The sequence below is a fragment of the Taudactylus pleione genome, unplaced genomic scaffold (assembly GCF_031769625.1).
Source record: "Taudactylus pleione unplaced genomic scaffold, aTauple2 ptg000336l, whole genome shotgun sequence".
Lineage (NCBI taxonomy): Eukaryota > Metazoa > Chordata > Amphibia > Anura > Myobatrachidae > Taudactylus > Taudactylus pleione.
Window position 1 is genome coordinate 5,974,559 of NW_028284737.1, and position 24,744 is coordinate 5,999,302.

The following is a 24,744-nucleotide window of genomic DNA, read 5'->3' on the forward strand; positions in this document are numbered from 1 at the left end:
TTGCTTGCCAGCGGGGAAGAATCAGGATTAACTTCTCATTGGTAGTTCCTGCATCAGGTGACCATGCCAAAGACGGCTGCGCCCACACAGACTGACCGGTGGGAGGACCTCCACGTGGGACGCTAGCATCAGTGGGAAGCAGGAGCCGGAGTGTCAGTGGAAGAACTGCAGTGGCTGTTGATGGACTGGATGAAGGAGCGCTCACAGCAGCCACTGAGAGCAAATTTCTATGGACCCCTGATGAGTCTGGGGTCTCTAATGGGAGCCATGACACTATTATAGCAAGTCATATGATGTTTTTCACTGCCCAAGATCTAATCCTCAGGGCGCAGGCAGCGCAGGAATTCTTTGTTTCTCACAATGCATGCTTCTATCTTATCCATACACTCGAGCAGTTCATTTTCCTTGTATTCTCGAGGGTGCACACTGAAAGTATGGTCTCGGCACATCGCTCTGCCTGCTAGGGTCATGCAGCAAGCTGCCAATAATGATGGTGAGTAGGTGGTAAATAGGTAATCAGGCAGAGTCAGAACTGCAATATCTCTGGCTAGAGCAATGGCTTTGTCATTGTGCGATAGCTTCCCATCAATTACACAGAGATGGAAGTAGTGTTGCAGGAACTCGGCTACTGTGGGAACTTCCAGATGGAATTGGAGTTCTGTCAGTATAGTGCGCTCAAGCTGGAGTAATTGGACTCGGCTGAAGGTGTTAAAACACAAATCCAGCAGCTGTTTAACAGTTGGATGCCGTCGTGTCTCCACCTGAAGGGGATCCATAAATTAGTAACTTGTACAAGGAATGGGTTGCAAGTTCTTACAGAATGTAGTCTACATACATAAATAGCAAACAGTGATGTTCTGATCTATCATTTTATATATATATATATATATATATATATATATATATATATTCGTATATATAAAAGGGTTGGCCAAAAGCTTGTGACCAGAAGCAGCATCTACGGACGATTATCAAGATCACAGATGCACGCAGGAGGCATTTATTTCCTACAGAGATCTCCTGCTGCATTTGCATATTAGTTGGACAGTATTACACAGTTGCTTCCTAGCAGCTGTCCAATACCGCCCACATCTGAATCAAGCCCTTTATCCCCAGGAGGTACATACCACTTTGCATGCAATGAAGAGGGATGCCACACCCACCAACTGGAATATTCCAGCGGGCACCTGGACAGATGTTAGGAATCTATCAATGATGTTGACCGTTAGACACAAGGACTCCAATTCCAGGTGAAGGTGCTTGTGAACGCCAAATAGCCAGAGGATAAGTTTTCCTCGACACTCTGGTCTGAGCTGCAAGAAAAACACCATTCACAATTCAGAATTAAGTGAAGAACAAAACATTAAATATTTAACTTTAGATAAATAATCCTGGGTTTGAAATAGGGCTGATAATATTAACATATCCTATGTATGCGATTTTCCATTAGATTTAATATACTAAATATAAATTGCCTAAATATATAGGAATAACTTCAAGGCCTATCTGCTTACAGCCTTACACCCCTGACACAAGTTGGAATTAAAGGGTGTAAATGGGGTACATGAGAAATGTAACTTCAAAAAAATTAGCATAAAGCAAAAACATGTACCCTCTGCATAAACCAAATACACCATTACCACTGCAGTAATGGTCATGGTCTGTCCTATGCTAGAAGTCTCTCATACATTGTCATGTTTACATTTCTGAGCAATTTCTAGCATAGGACAGACCATATGGGGAAGACATAGATGTGAGTTGGAAACTTGACATATATTGCAGTATGTGGAACTAACATTTTCGTCATTGAGCAGCCATGGGGGGGACTTAGGGATAGGCACCCCCCCAGGAGACTTAGGTTTAAGCAGCGGGGAAGGGGGGTGGTTAGGCACTTAGAGGGGGGAGTAGGGTTAGGCACAGGGGGAGAGGTTAGGGTTAGGCACCCCTAAGGAGGGTTAGGGTTAGGGGGGTTAGGTTAGATTTGTTGACACTTACCTTACCACGATCGGGATTTCCAGCGCTGTCAGGCTTCTGCTGCCAGGCTCTGCTGTTTTGTCGGGCTGCCGCTGCCGGGATTCAAACTCCCGGCCTTGCGGCAGCCTGGATATCATACCGATTCCACTGAAACTGCCCTTATGAAAGTCAGCAATAACCTCCTAGCTGCCAAATCAAAGGGCCACTACTCTTTGCTAATTCTCCTCGATCTCTCTGCTGTTTTTAACAATGTTGACCACCCTCTCCTCCTGCAAATCCTTCACTCCCTCTGTCTGCGTGATACTGCCCTCCCCTGGCTGTCTTCCTACGTCTCTAACTGTTCTTACTCTGTCTCCTACACTTTTCTCCCTCTATACATCCACTTTAGGTGAGCTATTTTCTATGTACTATGTACTGTATATAGTCCTGCTATGTACTGCTATATATTCCTGCTAGATATGTTGGTGCTACAGAAATAAGTTGTACTATTAATAATATACAATATACATACCTCTGGCTGGTTGTCCATGCAGTTTGGTGTCAAGTACTTTATCTCTAGCTTCTTCTTAAAATCGTAGCATTCATCTCCATACTCCTTAAAATTCTGCAAGGACATGCTACGTGATGAGTTTAGGAATGGGTCGTTGTTAAGGAGCACAGGCATTCTTGTCTGAAAAACAGGCCTGGAGGTCTCAAACTGATAATGGACCCATGGATTCGATATCAGGTCTCCAGGTATGAGGTACCTGGGCTTCTTCACTTTGCTGCTTGAAGCAGCACTAGTGCATATACAGGAATTTCCTGCATCCTTTGGTGATGCTTCTTGCCTCTTTCTCTTATTAAAACTCTTCTGCTGATTAGACATAACCGCAGAGGGGTAGATGGAGCTGCTGCACCTATAACTAGCAACTTTCATCTGGGCTGAAAATGGAATGTTCACGTTCTACATGCAGCTGTGCTCGCTGCTGATTGGCTGATCAGGAAACTCTGGATTGTGACCTCACAATGAGAACTTAAGTTACGATGGGCTTGTAAATAATGGCACCAGCCAAAGGTGGGTAAAGTTGTGTAGACCTCTTGGTGGGGTTGGCTAGTTTTAGCGCATGTTAACCCGTGGTTTACAGGGCTGGTAAAATGTTATTACATTGAATAGCATTTCCCAGAGTGGCACGGGTAATTAGCTGAGGGGTAACCACCAAGACTAATTGAATTTTCCCTAACCTTTCTAAAGCTACTGTATGTCGTAAAATACACTCCTGTAGCATTAACACGTTTATTGAAGAGTAACTAATGAACAGAATTGATTTAAACATGATAATTGGATGTTTTGTTTGCATCAATGTGATTCAGTGACATAAACATACATACAGGCATCTGATAGGACAGATAAATAAGTTAAAATACTACAGAAAAACAGAAAAAAACATTTACATTTCACTCTAGTTTGCATGAGTGAAGTAACACAATGTTTTTTTAATCATAAGTGTTTGTGTTAAATCATGACTTTGTTACTATATTACTGGCCTAACAGTCAATTGTTAGGGAGGGATCGGTATAAAATACCGGTGACTGGATCAAATCCCGACAGGAAAAGCCTGACAGGAGGAGATCCCAACAGCAGCTGGAAAGTTCCCTAACCCTCCCCTTCGCCCCCCCCCCCCCCCGCCAAACCCTAACTCTCCTTAGGGGATCCTTTCTATGTACCTCACAAAAATGATAGGATAGACTTTGACTCCATTTTGTTATATTCCGCATATTTTCTTGCAATTGGATTTTCAATCTTCATTTAGTCTATCCAACGCACCAGAGGTTACAGCTGCATGTTATCAGATATAGCACATAAGAAGATTCACACACAAATGACCTGAGCTCTTGCAGTGTCTACATGGGACACAGGGCCTGATTAAGCTTTGGGAATAGAGTAAGATATAGCAAGTAATTTTGAACCAGGACAAACTATGTTGCAATGCGAGGCATAGGCAAACGCAGGGGGGGGGGGTTCGGCTGCCTGGAAACACCCCTTCCCAGCCCACACCATGACCACAATAGAAATAGTAATATAATCAAATTTTACTAGTGCTGCATCTTCTCTGTATCACAAATGACATAATTAATACCAACTTTTAACATGTATCAGCCAGTAATAAATAACCTATGCACCAACTAGGAGATAAGGAAACCATGCACTGTTAGTGATGTACTGCTATAGAGCCCAATATGTACATATATGTCCAGGGCAGTGCTAGGTTCCTCTGCTGCTCCCCCAGACTTTCTCCAATACTATGGAATGGAGCCCACATCTAAAATAAAAATATTCAGCTCAGGCAGGATGGCCTACGGCTGCATCTAATGGCTTACTGTGATCGCTGGTCCTGTACATGCTGGAATTATGACACACGATATACTTTGTATGATGCATATTAAAGATGGATAAGTGTTAATTCTGCCCTATTCATGGACTGGCCACACTCACTGTAAAATCAAGTATTTGGAAACCCCCCTCTAGAAATCCTGCGTTTCCCACTGCAAGGGGTGTAAATACATACATTTTTTGCCATGCAGGGTAAATACTGGCTACTTTTGCATGTAGCCCACAAATACTGCACAGCTTTATTATTACACTGCAATTTAGATGTCAGTTTGGACATATCCCACCCAAATCTAAATCTCTCTGCTCATTATACATCTGCCCCGCCTGCAGTGCAGCATGGTTTTACCAAGATGATCAGTTATGTGCTATATCTTACTCTATTCCCAAAGCTGAATCAGGCCCACTGTCCAAGATTTTTATCATTTTTATTCATTTTGGGGATAAAGTTCATTCTTTATCTTTAACTAGACTACTTGCTAGAATTGAATTTATATTTTTATTTTTCCTATAAATATTATTTGGTTTAGGGGTAGGGAAGGGCATAAGACTGGATCCGGTAATAGTAAATTGTTGTGTTTTCTAAGAATTCTTTCTTCATTATTGTGGTTCTGTCCAAATTTGGTAACAAAAGAACAACTCCATTCTGTTTTACCAACATCTGTTTATAGTTCAGTCATTATTGTCTGTTTCAAATGAGTGCTTTATGGTAAGCAGTGTCAACTAATATGATTGGATAACCTCTATCCAGAAACCTATTATTAATATTAATGACTGCTCTTTAAAGGATTCCAAGGTACTGCAATTTTGTTTCAATCTTAAGAACTGAGTATAGGGAATGTTATCTTACCAGTGTGGGTTAGGCAACTTCTACCTATTAGTATTCACTTTTTAAAAAAACTGTACTAGCTACAATCTCATTATTCTTAATTTCCAACAGTAAATTAAGATACTCAATAGCAGTGTGATGAGTAGGGGTGTGCATGCGGTGCCACCGCCCAAAGCGCAGGGCTCTGTGGGGTGGCACTGATGCTACCCTACGGTCCCTGCACCCTACGGTCCCTGCATCCTACGGTCCCTGCATCACTGCTGCAGCACTACAGGAGAACAAGTTGGCCACTCCAGACATGCAGTTGGCAGACTGTACAGCGCAGGTGGTGCTGCTATCCTTACTGGCCCTGGCAGCCCTGCCCCCCATGGCATGACATAATTATCTCATACTATTGGGGTCATAGATGGCACAGGGCACTCAAACCCTGGTACAGCTCTAGTAATGAGATTTATAAGTGAACGTTAAATTCAACTTATTATATCTATTGAACGGGTGATATATCTATAGTTTATCGCCGGGTGTATACAGCGAATATGTCTATGAACAACGTTATTCACAGACATATCAATCTGCTGTGCAGAATAGCAGATGACCGATATATCTAAAAGATATATCGGTCATCTGCTGGTGTGTATGGATGACCCGCCTGTTGAGCTGTGAAGCCCGGCACATCGGGCTGACAAATTTGTAAGCGCGTATACACTTACCAATCGCTGAAGGGCCGACTCGTCGAACTAGGGTGTCCCCAGCTTAACTCTGGATTTAATATGAACTTGCATGAATGATAAAATTTGCTCAGCCTGTGAGATTTAAAGGATACGTTTATAGCTTTCGCACAGAACCTGGAACCTGTGTAATGTAAATGGGTCTTAGGGATTGTGTTACAGTGTGTGGCCTTGATGAAGTTCGAACCTAAGCAAACACCTAATCCTGGTCAAACTACACTACCATGCCAAATGTGGAGCTAGGTCCAAAACTCTGGCCTGCATAAAGGACAAACAGACATATTGACAGACAGGATTGCAGGGGAGGGGCCCTAGACTTCACACCCTAACTACAAGTAATGAGAGATACTTCTATACTGAGACTTTTAGTACATACACAGAAATAAATGTAGGTGCGCTATACAAACATTTCTATACAAAATTATAATAAATAAACCTAATCCTGGTCATACTACACCACCATGCCAAATTTGGTGGAGCTAGATCCAAAACTCTGCCCATGCATAAAGGACAAACAGACAGACAGACAGAAATGCTTTCTCGCTTCTTATATAGATGTATTTTGTATTGTTTCCATGTATTGTGTATTTATATTGTTGGCAGAGAAGATGGGAACATGGGAACATATGAACATGCATTTTTCTTGCTCTTAAATATTGCCAATTTTACAATTTATTGTTTAAACTAGTTTACATTAGGGTTATAACCAGTGGCGGCTCCAGAGGTGGGGCTGCAGCACAGTTCAAAAGTCAAATAAGGGAGCCACATCAAATGCCTTTCCAAATATTGCTGGCTGGGACTCTCTGGCAGGTGGTGTGACTCCCCTATATGAATTTTGAACTGTGCTGCAGCCCAACCTCTGGAGCCGCCACTGGTTATAACTCACTTATTTCACAGGCTTGCAGAGAGCAGGTAACCTTTATATATTCTCCCATTACACTGTATACATTGTACTTCTATATTTTTTTAAAGTATTTTGGGGAAATGTAGTAGCCTGCGACTTGCAGGCATCAACAAGATTCCACAAGTCTGCCCAATGTTTTAAAGTGGCAATCATTTAAAAGGCAAAACCAGGGGCAATCATTTAAAAGGCAAAATCAACCTTGTTTTGCCTTTTAAATGATTGCCACTTTAAATCATCAGACAGACTCGCTGAGATCTCGGCAATGCCTGCAAGTCACAGGGTATTACATTTTCCCCTTTATCTTTTTAATGTTGCACAATACTTAACATTATAAATAGCAGTATTCATTTGTGTTCCTGTTCTTAAGGTGGGTACACACCTGACAGATATATCTGCAGATCGAGTGATTTGCAGATATATCTGCAGATGATGGTCGTTCATAAGGGCCCCATACATCTGAAATGAATTGCTGCGATCCTGCGATGCTGCAACCAGGCATCACAGGATCGCAGAAATCCAACATGTTGGATTTTCCCGATTTGACGATCGCAATCAAAAATTGATTGTGATTTTCTAGTCGGGGATATTTAACATGTCAAAATTCAACGATCCTGTGACGGATCGCTGAATCGATGTTGGGCGGTCAGCGTTTCCACTTGGAAACACCAGCATTTCCCATCCCATCGCCGGATTGCGACAATCAGTTTCTGATGTATGGGCAGCTATACACACTGAATGGCCATCATCTGTGTCTTGCTGCGGGTCCCAGAGACCAGGGGGTGTGTCGGGGCCATGTGCCGGCAGGCAGGGGGCGTGTCCCGCCCCTGCTTGCGGCTGCAGTTGTGTGCGTACTGGCAGTCTGTAGACCGCCCGTACATAGCTGCCGATGGACAGATATGTCTGCAGCAAAGCCTATGCGATATGTTGGTGAACGACGCGGTTCACCTTCATATCGCAGGTACACACTGCCCGACGTGCAGCAGATACATTGGCCGATCAATTGATCGGCCAATGTATCTGTCAGTGTGTACCCAGCTTTAGAGTTAGTTTTTCTGCTATTGTTTTTTAATGAGCAATTGTGAAGTATCTTTTCATTGTCTCTGCGGGGATTAATTTAAACCATAAATGGAGAAGATTTCTCATATTGCCCTTCCACTTTTGTAATTTGTCTAAATTTACACACTAATCTGTTATGGTATGAAGCGTGTACTTTTTGGCCACAGATAATAGCTCCTGCCTCTAATAAATTATTATTTTTTACTACAGTAGGGTAGCAGTTGGGAAGCCGATGGTCGTAATCCCGACCGCCGGCTTCCTGACTGTCTAATCCAGGCAGGGGTCTAATGACAGGCGTCGAAATCCCAACGCCTGTCATTAGACTTACGCCGGGAGCCCGACAACTGGCTTACCGATTGAAGGTAAGCCAGGCCCCAGGCGCGTACAGCAGCGGGGTGGGGGTGGGGGGAGGGTTAGGTTAGGGGTTCCCAGGGGGAAATTAGGGTTAGGCACTCCCCCGGGAGGTTAGGTTTAGGCTAGGGGAAGGGGGGTTTAGGGTTAGGCACTTGGGGTCAGGTTAGGGTTAGGCACCCCCTCCGGGGGGACTTAGGTTTAGGTGGCGGGGAAAGGGGGGTTAGGTTTATGCACTTAGAGGGGAATTATGGTTAGGCACTTGGGAGGTTAGGGTAAGGCACCCCTAAGGGAGGGTTAGTGTTAGGGGGTAGAATAGGGTTAGTAAATACTTACCTTTGGACGATCGGGATGCCGCTATCGGGATTTGAACCGCCGGCCATCCAGTACATATGGGCGGGTCTCACTGTGTATTAAAGTTTACTGGCAGTAAATAGGATTACAGTGGTAGTGCCGACACAAGTTACACTGTTATCACCTTTTCAAGGTAGACAACAATTCAAGTTTTTAAATGCCAGCTGGCCAGTCACTGTGTATAACGTCATAGCTTTAATTTTCCAATCATACTCGTGTGAATTTAATTGTGATGCTTTGTGTTTCTATATTTTGTTAATCACTTTTATTGTTGTATCAATCATGGATTAGTTGAGGCTATGTTAGTTTTATATTTTGTTATTTCAGTGATGTAAAACTGTTTCACAGTTACTCTGCTGTTTTGTGATGCACCTTGACATTTGTTTACTTTTGTTTTTTTTTCTTTGCAAACTGTGTTGGTCTTCTCCCCTGCTCTGTGTTGTTTTTCTCTTTCAAACTATAAACACAATTAATTTAAAAAATTCATGGATTAGGATGAGGATACGGTAATTCCATTCTCATTATAGGCATTCATATACATACTGGCAATCTCCTCTCAAACAAAGATATAGGGGCATATTTATCAAACAGTATTTGTGGGATATCCCCCGAAAACAGCCGGTGACTTATTTATGTATGGCGGACCAAAGCAGGTATAGGAGATGTTTGCTATGATCCCTTGTTTTCATGTGCGGATGCACAGCCAGCCCCCATACCATGTAGTGATCACTTTACTTTTATACATTGCAGGGATGGGGTCACATTATAGCCCCTGTAAATGGATGTGTTTTTTCATAGAGTCAGGCAATAACTAATTTCTTATTGCTGCAATTACAAATTATAATTATGGGGACCATGTCCTGCTAACTAATAAATATGCCAGAAAGAGATATAGTAAACTCCAATTATCTAGAAAGTCAGTCACAGGCTTCAGAACTCCGCCATACCTAGAATGCTTACATGCTGTTCTTCACGGTCATAATCATTTGTGTAACTAGGGCAGGGCGAGCGGGCACGTACCCTGGGTGCTGTAGGACAGGCAGCACAGGGGGGGGGGGAGTAGAGGCATCGCCGGCCATGGTCCAGCCCGGCGCGTCCTAGTTAGGCAGTGTAATGCCAACCGTGATGTGTGCGGTCAGCGCTACACATTTACACAGGTCCGGCTCTAGGCCTCCCTACGCCGGTCCTGTGCTGCACAGCCGAGCCCCTTCCCTCCCCCTGAGCATGAACCCAATAGCGCCAGGAGGAGGGTGGGAGGTGAGCTCAGGCTGTGCAGTTTGACACACACATCGCCGCCAGCCCGACAGACAGACTCTCATTGGCTGAAGCTTTTTCACACACATCACCGCCGCGCGGTGGTGATGTGTGTGTTAACCAGCAGCCAATGAGAGTCAGACAGACTCTCATTGGCTGCTGCTGCACACACATCACCACCGCGTGGCAGTGATGTGTGTGTTAAGCAGCAGCCAATGAGTGTCAGACAGACTCTCATTGACTGCTGCAGCGCCCACTGCAAGAGCCGGGCTGGAACTCACTCATGAGTTCCGCCTTCCGGCTCCTGCAGTGAGTAATGGAGGAGATGTCATGACGTCTCTCCTATAATGCAGAGTGCGCCATTCCGGGAGGACTGACGTGCGGCGGCGGTGGGAGCAGTGACCGGACCCGGAATGTGGATTCAGGTAATTGTATTTTTTCTTTTACTTGTGTGTCTGCACTATGGGGGGGGTTACTACTGGGGGCACCATTACTGGGGGGAACCTCTACTGGGGGTGGGGCACTACTGGGGACTACAACTGGTGGGGGGGCTACTACTGGGGGCACTGCATCTGGAGGGGGAACTTCTACTGGGGACTACTACTGGGGGGAAAACTACCACTGGGGGCACTATATAAGGGGCTTACTACTATGGGCACAAGGGAAACTACTACTGGAGACTCTATATAAAGGGCTTACTACTAGAGGACCACTACTGGGGGCACTAAATAGGGAGGACCACTACAGGGGCCTGCATAAGGGGGACCACTACAGGGGGAACTGCATGGGGGGACTACTGCTTGGGCACTATATAAGGGGCTTACTACTAGGGGCACAAGGGACACTGCACTGGGGGGACCACTACTGGGGGTACTAAAAAGGGAGGACCACTACAAGGGGCACTGGATAGGAGGGATCACTGCTGGGGGATTGCATAAGGGGGACCACTACTGGGGGTACTGCATTGGGGGTACTATTACTGGGGGCACTATATAAAGGGCACTGCATAAGGGGGCACCACTACTGGGGGCACTGCATTGGGGGGACTGCTACTGGGGGCACTATATAAGGGGGACCACTACTGGGGGCACTTCATAGGGGGACCACTACATGGGGCACTGCATAAGGGGGACCACTACTGGGGGCACTGAATAAGGGGAACTAATGAGGGGTAGCATAAAGGGAACCACTACTGGGGGCATTGCATACAGGGGGTACTGTATAAGGGGAACTAATGGGGGGCTGCATAAGGGGGACCACTACTGGGGGTACTGTGTCATGTTGACACGCACCATTTTTAAGTGATCACGCCCATTTTGCACTGCCTTCGGCACGCGTACATAGAGGGCTGGGGGGGCTCCATTTTTACATTTGCCCTGGGCTCCAAATACCCTAGTTACACCACTGGTCATAATGTGGAGTTTAGCTGCTGCTACTCATTTAGAACAGCCTTCTCACACTCTAACCAATCAGGGGAAAGTCACTCTATATTACTTACTAGTGAGAGGCCTATTGATCCACCATGTACTGAACCCAGTTCATGTTCCTTGGCCTTGCCTACTGGCAGGGGCATTATAAGAGAGGAGGGGGCCGGTGTGCAGACTCAATGCTGGCCCCCTCCTCTCTCCGACAGTCCCGCGATGCAGTAGATTCTGGCTTAGTGTCAGAATCTACTGCACATGCGCGGGTCTCCGGGAAAATGGCGTCCGCGCCGGTTTCCTGGGGACAGCAGTAATACACATGCACGAGTCACCAGGAAAATGGCCTCCGACATTTTCCCATTGATTTTTGCTGCTATGCATTGCCTGCTCGGCGCTGCAGAGAAGCACTCTGGACAGGTAATTATAAGACTATGGGTGCAGGGTGTGCTGTGTGGGCCCCCCTGGGCCCAGAGGCCCGTGTGCATCGCACATCCTGCACCCATTATAGATCCTCCTCTGCCTTCTGGATTCTCCCTGCCTTCTCACCATCTCTGACCATGCTTATCTGCCTCTCCTTGTCTGCTGTGCCAGTAACTGTGCAACCTCTGCTCAAGTGCTTGAGCATGCCCCATGTATTCATGCTTACTGCATATCTATCATATACATATATAAACACATATGAGCAGGGCACGTCTCCTGTGTATTTCCTACATAATGTAATTTTACTGGCTGATCATTGTAATTATGTATCAATCTGAACTTATATGCTGTCTGCATTAGTTTGTATCCTTGTGTCATTTTCATCTCCGTGTGTCACACTATTGATCCTTTGTGGCTCCTTATAAATAAAATATAAAACTTAGATATGTGGATAGATAGATAGACATATGCTTACAGTAGATATAGGTAGATATAGGATAGATATAGGATATAGGATATACAGTAGATATAGGATATATAGATATATACAGTGGCTGAAGTGAGCCATTATGTGACTTTATATTATGCCAATAATTTTCTCCTTCTCTATCTATAACTCACAACTTGGTGATAAATTATAACGATCAAAATTGTCCCCAATACCGAAGCCATAGTGGCTGAGTTATTTATATTTTGGTCCCCAGAAAAGTCAGTCGGTAACAGAGACACAATGTAGGATGGAAGTTATTCATCTTGAAACTATTGTTCTGACAAAACTTTATTTTAACAATTTCTCCTCAGCAGAATGAACAAACCTGGACTTCTAGTAACATGTCACAGACTGGTACTGTACTAATAGAGCTTTCTATATGTTAGTTTCAGTCTCCACTCTGTATGTGTGTGTCTGTCTGTCTGACATTCTGTCTGTCAAATATGTGTGTGTATATATTTATATATAATTATTTATATATTTGAAATAATATATGTCATAGTGCACTCCCTACTGTAAATTAAATGGTCATTCAAAGTCACCAAGGAATACTGTGACTAAATAGTAGCACTTGGGGTGTAGTGAGGCTGACGCAGCCGTTGCCATTGTCTGGTGCATGATGCCCAGGGGGTGGCATATATTTGATTTTATAAATTAATTGCTGGATTGTCTTGTGTGATATGTATTGGGTTCAAAGTTGGTGCAGGTAAAACAGAAGTTTTATGAATGATCACAGTGTAGCAGTCAAGGGCGCTGAGAGAGGAATCAGTAGGAATGACCACCTAAGGCCGGCGGTTCAAATCCCAACGCCGGCAGACCAACAGGATTGAAGAACCCGACAGGGGATTTAGGTAAGTACAACTAACCCTACCCCCTCTAACCCTCACTTAGGGGTGCCTAACCCTAACCTCCCCTCTAGTGCCTAACCCTAAGCCCCCTAAGTGCCTAAACCTAACACCCCCATCCCTGTAGCCTAAATCTAAGTCTCCCAGGGGGTGCCTAATCCTAACCTCCTGCCAGGGATGTCTAAACCTAACCCTAACCCTCCCACTAGCCTAACCCTATTCCTCCTGGGAGGGGTGCCTAACCCTAAGTCCCCCCTCGGAGCCCCTAACCTAACCCTCACCCCCGCGGCTGTCCATGCCCGCCACCTGCCTTACCTTCGATCGGTACACTGGGTGTCGGGCTCCCAGCATAGGTATAATGACAGGTGTGGGGATTTTGACATCTGTCATTAGTACGCTGCTGGGATTTGACAGTCGGGAAGCCAGCGGTCAGCATTTCGACCATCGGCTTCCTGACTGCATCCCCTGAGAGAGGGGGGGAGCACACATACTAATAATTACCCAGGCCCAGGACTTTTGGAGGGGCATGTTACTGGTGATATGGCGTAGGTATATAGACGATATTTTTTCTGTCTGGAAAGGGGATCATGTGTCATTAGTCACTTTCTCCCAATATTTGAATGACAATACATATGGCATTGTGCTCACTTTTAACATTAGCCAACCAGAAGTATATTTTCTGGACCTAACAGTATATACAGAAGATGAGCAAATAAGAACCAAGAATTATGTTAAACAAACAGATTGTAACTCCTTTATACAATTCGACAGCAACCATCATTATAAATGGTTAAAAAGTATTCCCCATAGCCAATTTCAACGTATGAGACGCAACTGTTCTGAACTATCTGTGTATGAGTCTCAGGCAACACCTTGGAGAACAATTTTATATCAAAAGGATACGATAGAGAAATAATCAATAGGGCTAAGGAAATTGGCACCAGTCTTGATAGAATGGAGGCTATTTTGGAAAATAAAGTTAAAAAGGTCGATCAGAAAAAGAAATCGATTTAGTTTGTGACCCAATATAATAGCAATTATAAACAATTTGAAAAAGTTATAACCAAACATTGGAATATATTAACCAATGATCCTGCTTTGAAAGATCATATAGAACTACGTCCAACTTTTATATACAGGAAGTCACAAAACATACGAGACAAATTAGTGCTAATTAGTGTTATCTCCAACCCTCCAGTATCAAATAATAGAATCAGAACGAAAGGTTTCTTTCGATGGGGTATATTTAGTATGTGCAAATTGTGCAAATCTGATACACCAAAAATTACCCATTTCAAATCCATACAAACTAATAAGAGCTTTTTAAAAAATGAATTTATTACATGTAATTCCAAATATTGTATTTATTTATTGGAGTGCTCATGTGGAAGTCAATACATAGGGAGAACTAAGAGAATGTTGAAAGTGAGATTAGGAGAACATACAAGAAACATTAAAAAAGGATTAGAAACTCTTAATGTCTCCCTACATTTTAAATCAACGCATCAATGTGTTATCAAACATTTAGTTTCCTTCTGTGGTATCAAAATAATAGAGTCCAATTGGCGCACTGATGATAGAGATAACAGATTGGCACAAGACAAAATGAAAATGAAAATGATCTACCTTTTAAAAACACAGATATCCAGAGGTCTCAATGCTGATTTCGAGATGAAATGGTTTTTATAATACATGAGTTTTTTTACAATACATGAGTCTTTTGAATATATATGAGCTTTTCTTAAAGATAATTTTTTATCAAATATACATTTTAAAGTTTTATGAGGTATCAGTATATTTTATTTATATTATAAATTATATTATATATTTTAGAGGTATGGGTCATGCCCATTATTTATTGGATCATTATTTATTTTTTGATCATACATTAATTATATATGCAGTGAAACACTTCGGGGAGACAGCTGATTTTCTGATCAACTGTGTCTGCGCCAGAGCAATGATAAATTGCACCAGCACTCGCGGTGAGATGGAATGTTAATTATCGGGGTCCCCAATAATTAACATAATGAATAGTCCCCTTCAGGAGCAAATCAGCTGGATTCTAATTGGAATAGCAGTATATTGTACAAGGCAGATATAACAATCACCAACCGTAGTGTGCTATATCTTGGTACTGGAGAGTGAGTTTCACTGTAGTCGATTATTTCTAAATATAGCCTTTTGCAACAAGATGAGTCTTGCAATGAGCAATAGTCCTATCTGCTTTCATCTTTCAGCAGAAAACCCACTTACTTTCTGTCTTTCAGAGCAACTGTGGGAGCATGATTCTTCAGATACATCATTGTAGACAATACTTCTACCCCAAAACATTTGTTTAGACCTGAATCCTTCAGCATAGATCGTGCTTTCTCCACTTTAGTATGATTTGCACACTCTTACCACTCTTCTCCGTTGTGCATGCAAATGTCAGTTGATGTTCAATGTCATGCTTCTTTAGGAAAGTTTCAACATCTTTGCTTAGTTATTTTCCTACATTGTCAGACTTCAAAAACATTCGTTTGTGACCAGTTTGAGTTTGTAATGATCTCTTGTAGTCATTATTTTTTCACTCTGGTGAAGTCATCAATGAATGTTATGAGGTATCTGTTTCCACTTACCGACTTTGATTCCATTGGACCACACACATCTAGATGCACCAATTTCAGGGGTGCTTAATTTCTGGTCACTGATTTTGGGAGTGGGCAATGTCCTTGCTTGCCTATTATACAGCTTTCACAGATTGGTCTGTCATTGTCAGTCATGGACTTTAAATCCTTTCTGCTCCAGGATACCTTATGGCTATGAGGTTTGTCCCCATGTCTGGTATAGTACATATAGCACATCTTGTATTTCTGTGGCTTTGGTGACATTTCCTATTCTTAGATAGGCTGTGACTGTTCCAACTTTTGTATCTCCTATTTCTCTGACTGTGGAAGCATCACACATGTTCAATATTGTGAACAGTGGCAAATTTTGCCTAGAGGCTGCAGGGTTGCAGCCCCCCCAGTAAATCCACCATCTCAGTGTAGTCAGTGCAGTCTGTGATTGCACTGGATACACTGTGACTGGCAGTGGCTTCCTATTGGAAGCGCTACCTGCCAGTCACATATACAACAGGCAGTCTCAGGGAGAGGTGTCTCTTCCCCCTGGGACTGCCAGTCCAGGTTGCGATTAACAGAGAGCAGCTTCCAAGAGTAAGCCGCTACTCTGCCTTTCCGCCAGCCCTAACCAGCTCCTAGGGGCTGCAAATGATGCAGTCCTTTTGAAGCAGGTGACATGTGCAGCTCCCTGCCAATAGTGCGTATGCGCTGGTCCCGGTGCCTTACAGATTGATTGCGCAGGAGGCAGGACCTGGCCAGGAGGAATGGGTGAGTGACTGCACTGGCTCGCTTTCAGCTGCAGCAGCCCCCCTCATCTAAGAGGGTAAGAGCCGCTGCTGATCGCGAACCACTCCTAATTTTAACTGAAATGTCTATTAGCACCTGAGTCAATATACCAGCAATTTTTCTGCAGCTGTCTATGACACTTAAGGCTGACTCATTCTTGCTGCTCAGCATTCACAGAGAGGGAGAGAGGGGTGCCAGTGCTCTCTCTAACCAAGGTTCTATAATATCTAGTTACAAATCTGAGTAGCACAAGGCTGTAGGTCCAGTGCTTTTATGCAGGTCATTGAAAGAAATCTATGCGAACATTTTATGGAATATATTATGGTACCGTGTTTCCCCAATAATAAGACACTGTCTTATTTTTTTTTTTGGTCAAAAAAACTCCATAGGGCTTATTTTTGGGGTAGGGCTTATTTTAATTAACTTTGACAGCAATTTCAATAAACAGGGGGTCAAAACAGACAGGATAATAAATAAAATGATGACCATTATGCTCCTCCAGTCCTTCTTTATCCCCATCATGCCCTCAGTCCTGCTTTTATCCCCATCATGCCCTCAGTCCTGCTTTACAAATCATTAATTACCTTTATTTTTTTTCCTCTTTTTCTCTACTCTCCTCCGCGGCGCTGCTGTAAATGACGCTGCCACGCACACCAGCAGCCGCGCGCTCACTGTGAGAGAGTGAGACGCTGCAGCTGTGATTGGTAGCCTGTCAGGGTTCAGTCTAGGATCGGCCTCTCTCACCTCCTTGCCAGCTTCCCCTGACTTCCTTGCGGTCAGACATCTGGTGCAGTGATGGATGTGGGGCTGAGTATTCTGCCTTAGGTGCTTTTTGCGAGCTTCCATGGTTGGCTGTGTGTGCTAGGGATTGGAGTTCCCATCATGGGCGCGACCATGACAGTTCCTCTCATGTGACAGTACTCCTAACCTATGGTAGCATGATTTCAGTCAGCTGATGCTGTGCTCCAGTATAAATCCGCCTCCAGAACTCCAGGAAGTTGCTGTTCAACTTCTTCTCTGTTCCAGTGATACCAGCGTTGCTCTGTGCTAATCTTTCAGAGAGTTACTTCAGCCTGTTCACAGTTCTCCAGTTTCCAGTATTATCTTCAATACTTAAAATGATCACAGCTCTCCTAGTTAGCATCTAATATTACCCGTACACAAGTGACACTAATTATGGCCACCTCACAGCACCTGAAATCGCAAGATCCATTTTAAAAAAAAAATCCAAGTTCTGAATTGCGAGTCAGGGCTATGTTCTACTCGGAACCCCAAAATTATTCCAAACTGGGACTTGATTCAACTTGGAACTCATAAGTTCGGGTATGTTGTGTTTGGATTCATATTTACTTAATTGTCATGGGCTACCCGGCCCCCAATAATTATCATAATGAATAAACCCTTTAGACTTGGAATATTTATTATGTAAGTCATGTGGCACAAGAAACATCACCAAGCACCACATATATAGATGTATTATAAAGGTATTTATTCAAATGATTTAAATAAATTGTAATATATACACTGTGTAAATGGTAGTTGTTATTCTTTTCTACCAAAGTGAACAGATGATTGCAAACAGTGTGCTTATTGTCAGGTTGTGGTCAGGTTGTGTTCCCGAACTGGAATCGGGGACAAGGGAGTGAACCACTATGCGCTGGAAACTAGATGACCTGATGTATTTCCTTTGCATGTAATTGGAGAAGAATAGGCTGACATGTATCAATACAAGAGGAGGCTAAGCAAGACGTAGACAAGTTTAGAAGGATCTGCGTCGAGTCTCTGGAGACAAATTGGTGGACTAGAGTCTAGGTTTCTCCTCAGAGGGTAGTTAGAGTCCTGAGCAGTCTGAGGAGTGGCCTGAATCTAGACTACTTACTGCAGTGACTGTTTCCAGGCTAGTACTGGAGAGGCAGGGTTCTGGGCTGGTACCGGAGAAGCTGGATTCCGGACTGGTACCGGAAAGGTAGGATTCCGGGCTGGAACCGGAGAGACTGGATTCCGTGCTGGTACCGGAGAGACTGGATTCCGGGCTTGTACCGGAGAGACTGGATTCCGGGCTTGTACCGGAGAGACTGGATTCCAGGCTGGTACTGGAGAGACTGGATTCCAGACTGGTACCGGGTAGACTAGATTCCGGGATGGTACCGGAGAGACTGGCTTCCGGGCTTGTTCCGGAGAAGTTGAATTCTGGGTTGGTACCAGATTGACTAGTCAGGGTTCTGTTAATTGTAACAGGCACGGGAGTCTCAGTGTGGGAGCACTTAGGAGCACAGAGACAGAATTCACTGAGAACACTGTGAAAAAAGTTGCACTGACAACCAGGAAATTCTTTTATAGCCGAGATTTGCTGCTGATTGGTTGCCAGCGGGGAAGAATCAGGATTAACTTCTCATTGGTAGTTCCTGCATCAGGTGACCATGCCGAAGATGGCTGCACCCACACAGACTGACAGGTGGGAGGACCTCCACGTGGGATGCCAGCATCAGTGGGAAGCAGGAGCCGGAATGTCAGTGGAAGAACTGCAGTGGCTGTTGATGGACCGGATGAAGGAGCGCTCACAGCGGCCACTGAGAGCAGATTCCTATGGACCCCTGATGATTCTGGGGTCTCTAATGGGAGCCATGACACTATTATAGCAAGTCATATGATGTTTTTCACTGCCCAAGATCTAATCCTCAGGGCGCAGGCAGCACAGGAATTCTTTGTTTCTCACAATGCATGCTTCTATCTTATCCATACACTCGAGCAGTTCACTTTCCTTGTATTCTCGAGGGTGCACACTGAAAGTATGGTCTCGGCACATCGCTCTGCCTGCTAGGGTCATGCAGCAAGCTGCCAATAATGATGGTGAGTAGGTGGTAAATAGGTAATCAGGCAGAGTCAGAACTGCAATATCTCTGGCTAGAGCAATGGCTTTGTCATTGTGCGATAGCTTCCCATCAATTACACAGAGATGGAAGTAGTGTTGCAGGAACTCGGCTACTGTGGGAACTTCCAGATGGAATTGGAGTTCTGTCAGTATAGTGCGCTCAAGCTGGAGTAATTGGACTCGGCTGAAGGTGTTAAAACACAAATCCAGCAGCTGTTTAACAGTTGGATGCCGTCGTGTCTCCACCTGAAGGGGATCCATAAATTAGTAACTTGTACAAGGAATGGGTTGCAAGTTCTTACAGAATGTAGTCTACATACATAAATAGCAAACAGTGATGTTCTGATCTATCATTTTATATATATATATATATATATATATATATATTCGTATATATAAAAGGGTTGGCCAAAAGCTTGTGACCAGAAGCAGCATCTACGGACGATTATCAAGATCACAGATGCACGCAGGAGGCATTTATTTCCTACAGAGATCTCCTGCTGCATTTGCATATTAGTTGGACAGTATTACACAGTTGCTTCCTAGCAGCTGTCCAATACCGCCCACATCTGAATCAAGCCCTTTATCCCCAGGAGGTACATACCACTTTGCATGCAATGAAGAGGGATGCCACACCCACCAACTGGAATATTCCAGCGGGCACCTGGACAGATGTTAGGAATCTATCAATGATGTTGACCGTTAGACACAAGGACTCCAATTCCAGGTGAAGGTGCTTGTGAACGCCAAATAGCCAGAGGATAAGTTTTCCTCGACACTCTGGTCTGAGCTGCAAGAAAAACACCATTCACAATTCAGAATTAAGTGAAGAACAAAACATTAAATATTTAACTTTAGATAAATAATCCTGGGTTTGAAATAGGGCTGATAATATTAACATATCCTATGTATGCGATTTTCCATTAGATTTAATATACTAAATATAAATTGCCTAAATATATAGGAATAACTTCAAGGCCTATCTGCTTACAGCCTTACACCCCTGACACAAGTTGGAATTAAAGGGTGTAAATGGGGTACATGAGAAATGTAACTTCAAAAAAATTAGCATAAAGCAAAAACATGTACCCTCTGCATAAACCAAATACACCATTACCACTGCAGTAATGGTCATGGTCTGTCCTATGCTAGAAGTCTCTCATACATTGTCATGTTTACATTTCTGAGCAATTTCTAGCATAGGACAGACCATATGGGGAAGACATAGATGTGAGTTGGAAACTTGACATATATTGCAGTATGTGGAACTAACATTTTCGTCATTGAGCAGCCATGGGGGGGACTTAGGGATAGGCACCCCCCCAGGAGACTTAGGTTTAAGCAGCGGGGAAGGGGGGTGGTTAGGCACTTAGAGGGGGGAGTAGGGTTAGGCACAGGGGGAGAGGTTAGGGTTAGGCACCCCTAAGGAGGGTTAGGGTTAGGGGGGTTAGGTTAGATTTGTTGACACTTACCTTACCACGATCAGGATTTCCAGCGCTGTCAGGCTTCTGCTGCCAGGCTCTGCTGTTTTGTCGGGCTGCCGCTGCCGGGATTCAAACTCCCGGCCTTGCGGCAGCCTGGATATCATACCGATTCCACTGAAAGTGCCCTTATGAAAGTCAGCAATAACCTCCTAGCTGCCAAATCAAAGGGCCACTACTCTTTGCTAATTCTCCTCGATCTCTCTGCTGTTTTTAACAATGTTGACCACCCTCTCCTCCTGCAAATCCTTCACTCCCTCTGTCTGCGTGATACTGCCCTCCCCTGGCTGTCTTCCTACGTCTCTAACTGTTCTTACTCTGTCTCCTACACTTTTCTCCCTCTATACATCCACTTTAGGTGAGCTATTTTCTATGTACTATGTACTGTATATAGTCCTGCTATGTACTGCTATATATTCCTGCTAGATATGTTGGTGCTACAGAAATAAGTTGTACTATTAATAATATACAATATACATACCTCTGGCTGGTTGTCCATGCAGTTTGGTGTCAAGTACTTTATCTCTTGCTTCTTCTTGAAATCGTAGCATTCATCTCCATACTCCTTAAAATTCTGCAAGGACATGCTACGTGATGAGTTTAGGAATGGGTCGTTGTTAAGGAGCACAGGCATTCTTGTCTGAAAAACAGGCCTGGAGGTCTCAAACTGATAATGGACCCATGGATTCGATATCAGGTCTCCAGGTATGAGGTACCTGGGCTTCTTCACTTTGCTGCTTGAAGCAGCACTAGTGCATATACAGGAATTTCCTGCATCCTTTGGTGATGCTTCTTGCCTCTTTCTCTTATTAAAACTCTTCTGCTGATTAGACATAACCGCAGAGGGGTAGATGGAGCTGCTGCACCTATAACTAGCAACTTTCATCTGGGCTGAAAATGGAATGTTCACGTTCTACATGCAGCTGTGCTCGCTGCCGATTGGCTGATCAGGAAACTCTGGATTGTGACCTCACAATGAGAACTTAAGTTACGATGGGCTTGTAAATAATGGCACCATCCATAGGTGGGTAAAGCTGTGTAGACCTCTTGGTGGAGTTGGCTGGTTCAGCTCTGAAGGGGGGCATCCAATTAGCTGTGGGGTTTATCCCAGGCATAAATCTTCCATTTATGAGGAATCAGTGGGTTAGCACATGCTAACCCCTGGTTTACAGGGCTGGCAAAATGCTATTACATTGAATAGCATTTCCCAGAGTGGCACGGGTAATTAGCTGTGGGGTAACCACCAAGACTAATTGAATTTTCCCTAACCTTTCTAAAGCTACTGTATGTGGTGAAACACACTCCTGTAACATTAACACATTTATTGAAGAGTATCTAATGAACAGAAATTATTTAAACATGATAATTGGATGTTTTGTTTGCATCAATGTGATTCAGTGACATAACCATACCTACAGGCATCTGATAGGACAGATAAATATTTTAAAATACTAGAGAAAAATAGAAAAAAACATTTACATATCACTCTAGTTTGCATGAGTGAAGTAGCATAATGTTTTTTTAATCATAAGTGTTTGTGTTAAATGACTTTTTTACTATATTATTGGCCGAACAGTCAATTGTTAGGGAGGGATCGGTATGAAATACTGGCGACTGTTTAGCTGCTGGTTCAAATCCCGACAGAAGAAGCCTGACAGGAGGAGATCCCACCACCGGCTGGAAAGTTCCCTAACCCTCCCCTTTCCCCCCCTAACCCTAACTCTCCCTTAGGGGTGCCTAACCCTAAAACTCCTGCTGTGGTGCCTAACCCTAAGTCCCCCCTGGGGGGGCATAAATCTAACCCCCCCTTCCCAAACCCTAAACCTAACTCTCCCAGGGGGGTGTCTAACCCTAACCTACCCCCGGGAGTCTAACCGTAACTTCCCCTCCCAAAACCTAACCCTAACCCTGCTACACTCCCTAAACCTAATACGCGCGCCTAACGCTAAGGACGCCCTGGACTTACCTCGTTCGGGCTGTTGTCCTTCGACGTTCCGGCATGGGGATTAAGAGATGTTGGTATTTCGATGCCTATCTTAAATCCCCCATCGGGCTTCTCCTGTCGGGATATATGCTGGCGGAATTTAGTCTGCCGGTCTATAAACTGCATCCCGTTAGGGACATTAATAAAAAAAACAGCAGAAATAAAGAGGGTTGTTTTTTTATTAGCAGGACATGGCAATCACTGTGCTTATTCTAAATATAGAGGCTTCATAAAAATACATGCAAGCCTATAAGTAGCCATAGCAGCCAATGCAAATGCTATGGGCCTGGTGAAATGGTGGCCCAGTTCCAGAGGAAAAAATGCCTTAAAATACAAATATAATGTGCCTGAATAAGGCATACTCCACTCCACAGCCCCATCATTTACCATGGTAATTACATCTTTTGGCTGGCTTCCGGGCTTAGCACAGCTCGAACTTTCACTGGAGTCTAAAGGCTAAATCAGATATATAATATACATCATACAAAGGTATGTAATAATTCTGACATATACAGGGCCAGCAAACACAGAGGGACTGATTCAGAGCTGGACGCTCTGACAAGAGCGCTCGCTCTGAATCAGGGCTGTCCCAGCTAAATTTGGAGCAGCCTCCTGGCCGCTCGCAAAGCTGTGGTTGACCACCCACAGCTGATGCGAGCGGCCAAAAAGATGGTCACGATGGTCAAGACCATCACGACCATCGAGCTTGTGACGAGACCCTTGTGGTAGGGTCTCGTCTGCCGCAAGCCCGGAGTGCTTTTAGCTCTATCAGAGCCAAAAGCACTCCCACTGACATCACTAGTGATGTCAGTGGGGCCGGCCCCAGATGGTGGGCGTTCCCATGGGAATTCCTCCGTCTGGGCAGCCACGCCCCCGGCACGCCCACCAAAGGGGGCGTGCTGTCACTCACCATCGACAGCACGCCCCCTTTGGTGCGAGACCCCGAGCGACGGCTTCCCCGTCACTCGCCGGGTCTCGCGCATGCGCACGACGGAGCAGCCTCCGTTGTGCGCATGCGCACTTGGGCACCATCGACCCGCTTGCGAGCGTACAGCGCTCGCGAGCGGGTCTGAATGAGACCCAGTATCCCATTATATGCGGAAGTAGGGCCATTCTGTCTGAGTTGAATTTTTTTAATTCAGATGTGGGCTCCATTCCAGATGAGTTGAGCAAGTTTGGGAATCTGTGTTGTATTGGGGGGGGGTAGGTCACTCGAAAGAGAACCTTGCACTGCCCTGGACATATACAGCATGTACAGATTGGACTCCTTATGTATTGGATAGTGTAGTATTATATAGTATTAATAATTGACCCTGTAGATGGTATATTTCAGTGCAGCCCTGAGTGCATGTTTACCTGATCTCCTAGTTGGTGTACAAGTATAATCATTTCCGGCTGACACATTTTGAAAGATCAACAGGAGGTGCTAATTATTTAATTTGTGACACTGAGGATATTTTAAAAACATGCAACTTTAGTATTTTATGCTATTTCTATTGTGGTCATCATAGGGAGGGGGGTTTCCAGGCAACCGGAACCCCCCTCTGCGTTTGCCTATGTCACAGGCTACTACATTTGGGCTATTGAAGGGATAAATGCTGTTATAAGCATCTGAATACTTGAATAACTCTGAGGATAGACCCCCTCCATGCGGTCCTCCCCTCTTTCTCTCAGCCAGCACGGCCAGTATCAGAGGCATTGGGAACATTGTGGTGGGCGGCCAGTTCCGCCCTCAGGGCTGTTGTGCTCTGTGCGGCACCCTGACTGTATATGTTTGGTAATGGTGGGTCTGATTCTGCAGTGGACGCAATGCCGATGTTTACGCAATTTATGTGACTTTTTGTCATCGCGCATGCGTACAAGCCACAGCACATCCGCAGTGATTGCAATATGGTCATGAACGCAGAGTGGAATACATTGCAAAGTGAGTGACAGGTTGTCAGCTTTTGGACCTGGTAACGGGAGGGGGGGGATGCAGGCGTGTTTGTCCGTGTGAACGCCGTTACATGGGTGTGTATGAATTA

The 24,744-nt window shown here is 44.4% G+C and overlaps 2 protein-coding genes across 2 annotated transcripts; both read right to left on the reverse strand.

Moving 5' to 3' along the window:
* Positions 1-314: 314 nt before the first annotated feature.
* LOC148508891 (cyclin-O protein B-like) lies at positions 315-2,839 on the reverse strand. The gene is made up of 3 exons (XM_088443886.1): positions 2,486-2,839; positions 1,128-1,313; positions 315-761 (listed from the first exon to the last, which is right to left on the reverse strand). The coding sequence occupies exons 1-3, from the start codon at positions 2,837-2,839 to the stop codon at positions 315-317; spliced, it is 987 nt and encodes a 328-aa protein (XP_088300012.1).
* A 15,375-nt stretch (positions 2,840-18,214) lies between these two features.
* Positions 18,215-21,571, reverse strand: LOC148508892 (cyclin-O protein B-like). The gene is made up of 4 exons (XM_088443887.1): positions 21,218-21,571; positions 19,860-20,045; positions 19,100-19,501; positions 18,215-18,646 (listed from the first exon to the last, which is right to left on the reverse strand). The coding sequence occupies exons 1-4, from the start codon at positions 21,569-21,571 to the stop codon at positions 18,215-18,217; spliced, it is 1,374 nt and encodes a 457-aa protein (XP_088300013.1).
* Positions 21,572-24,744: the final 3,173 nt, after the last annotated feature.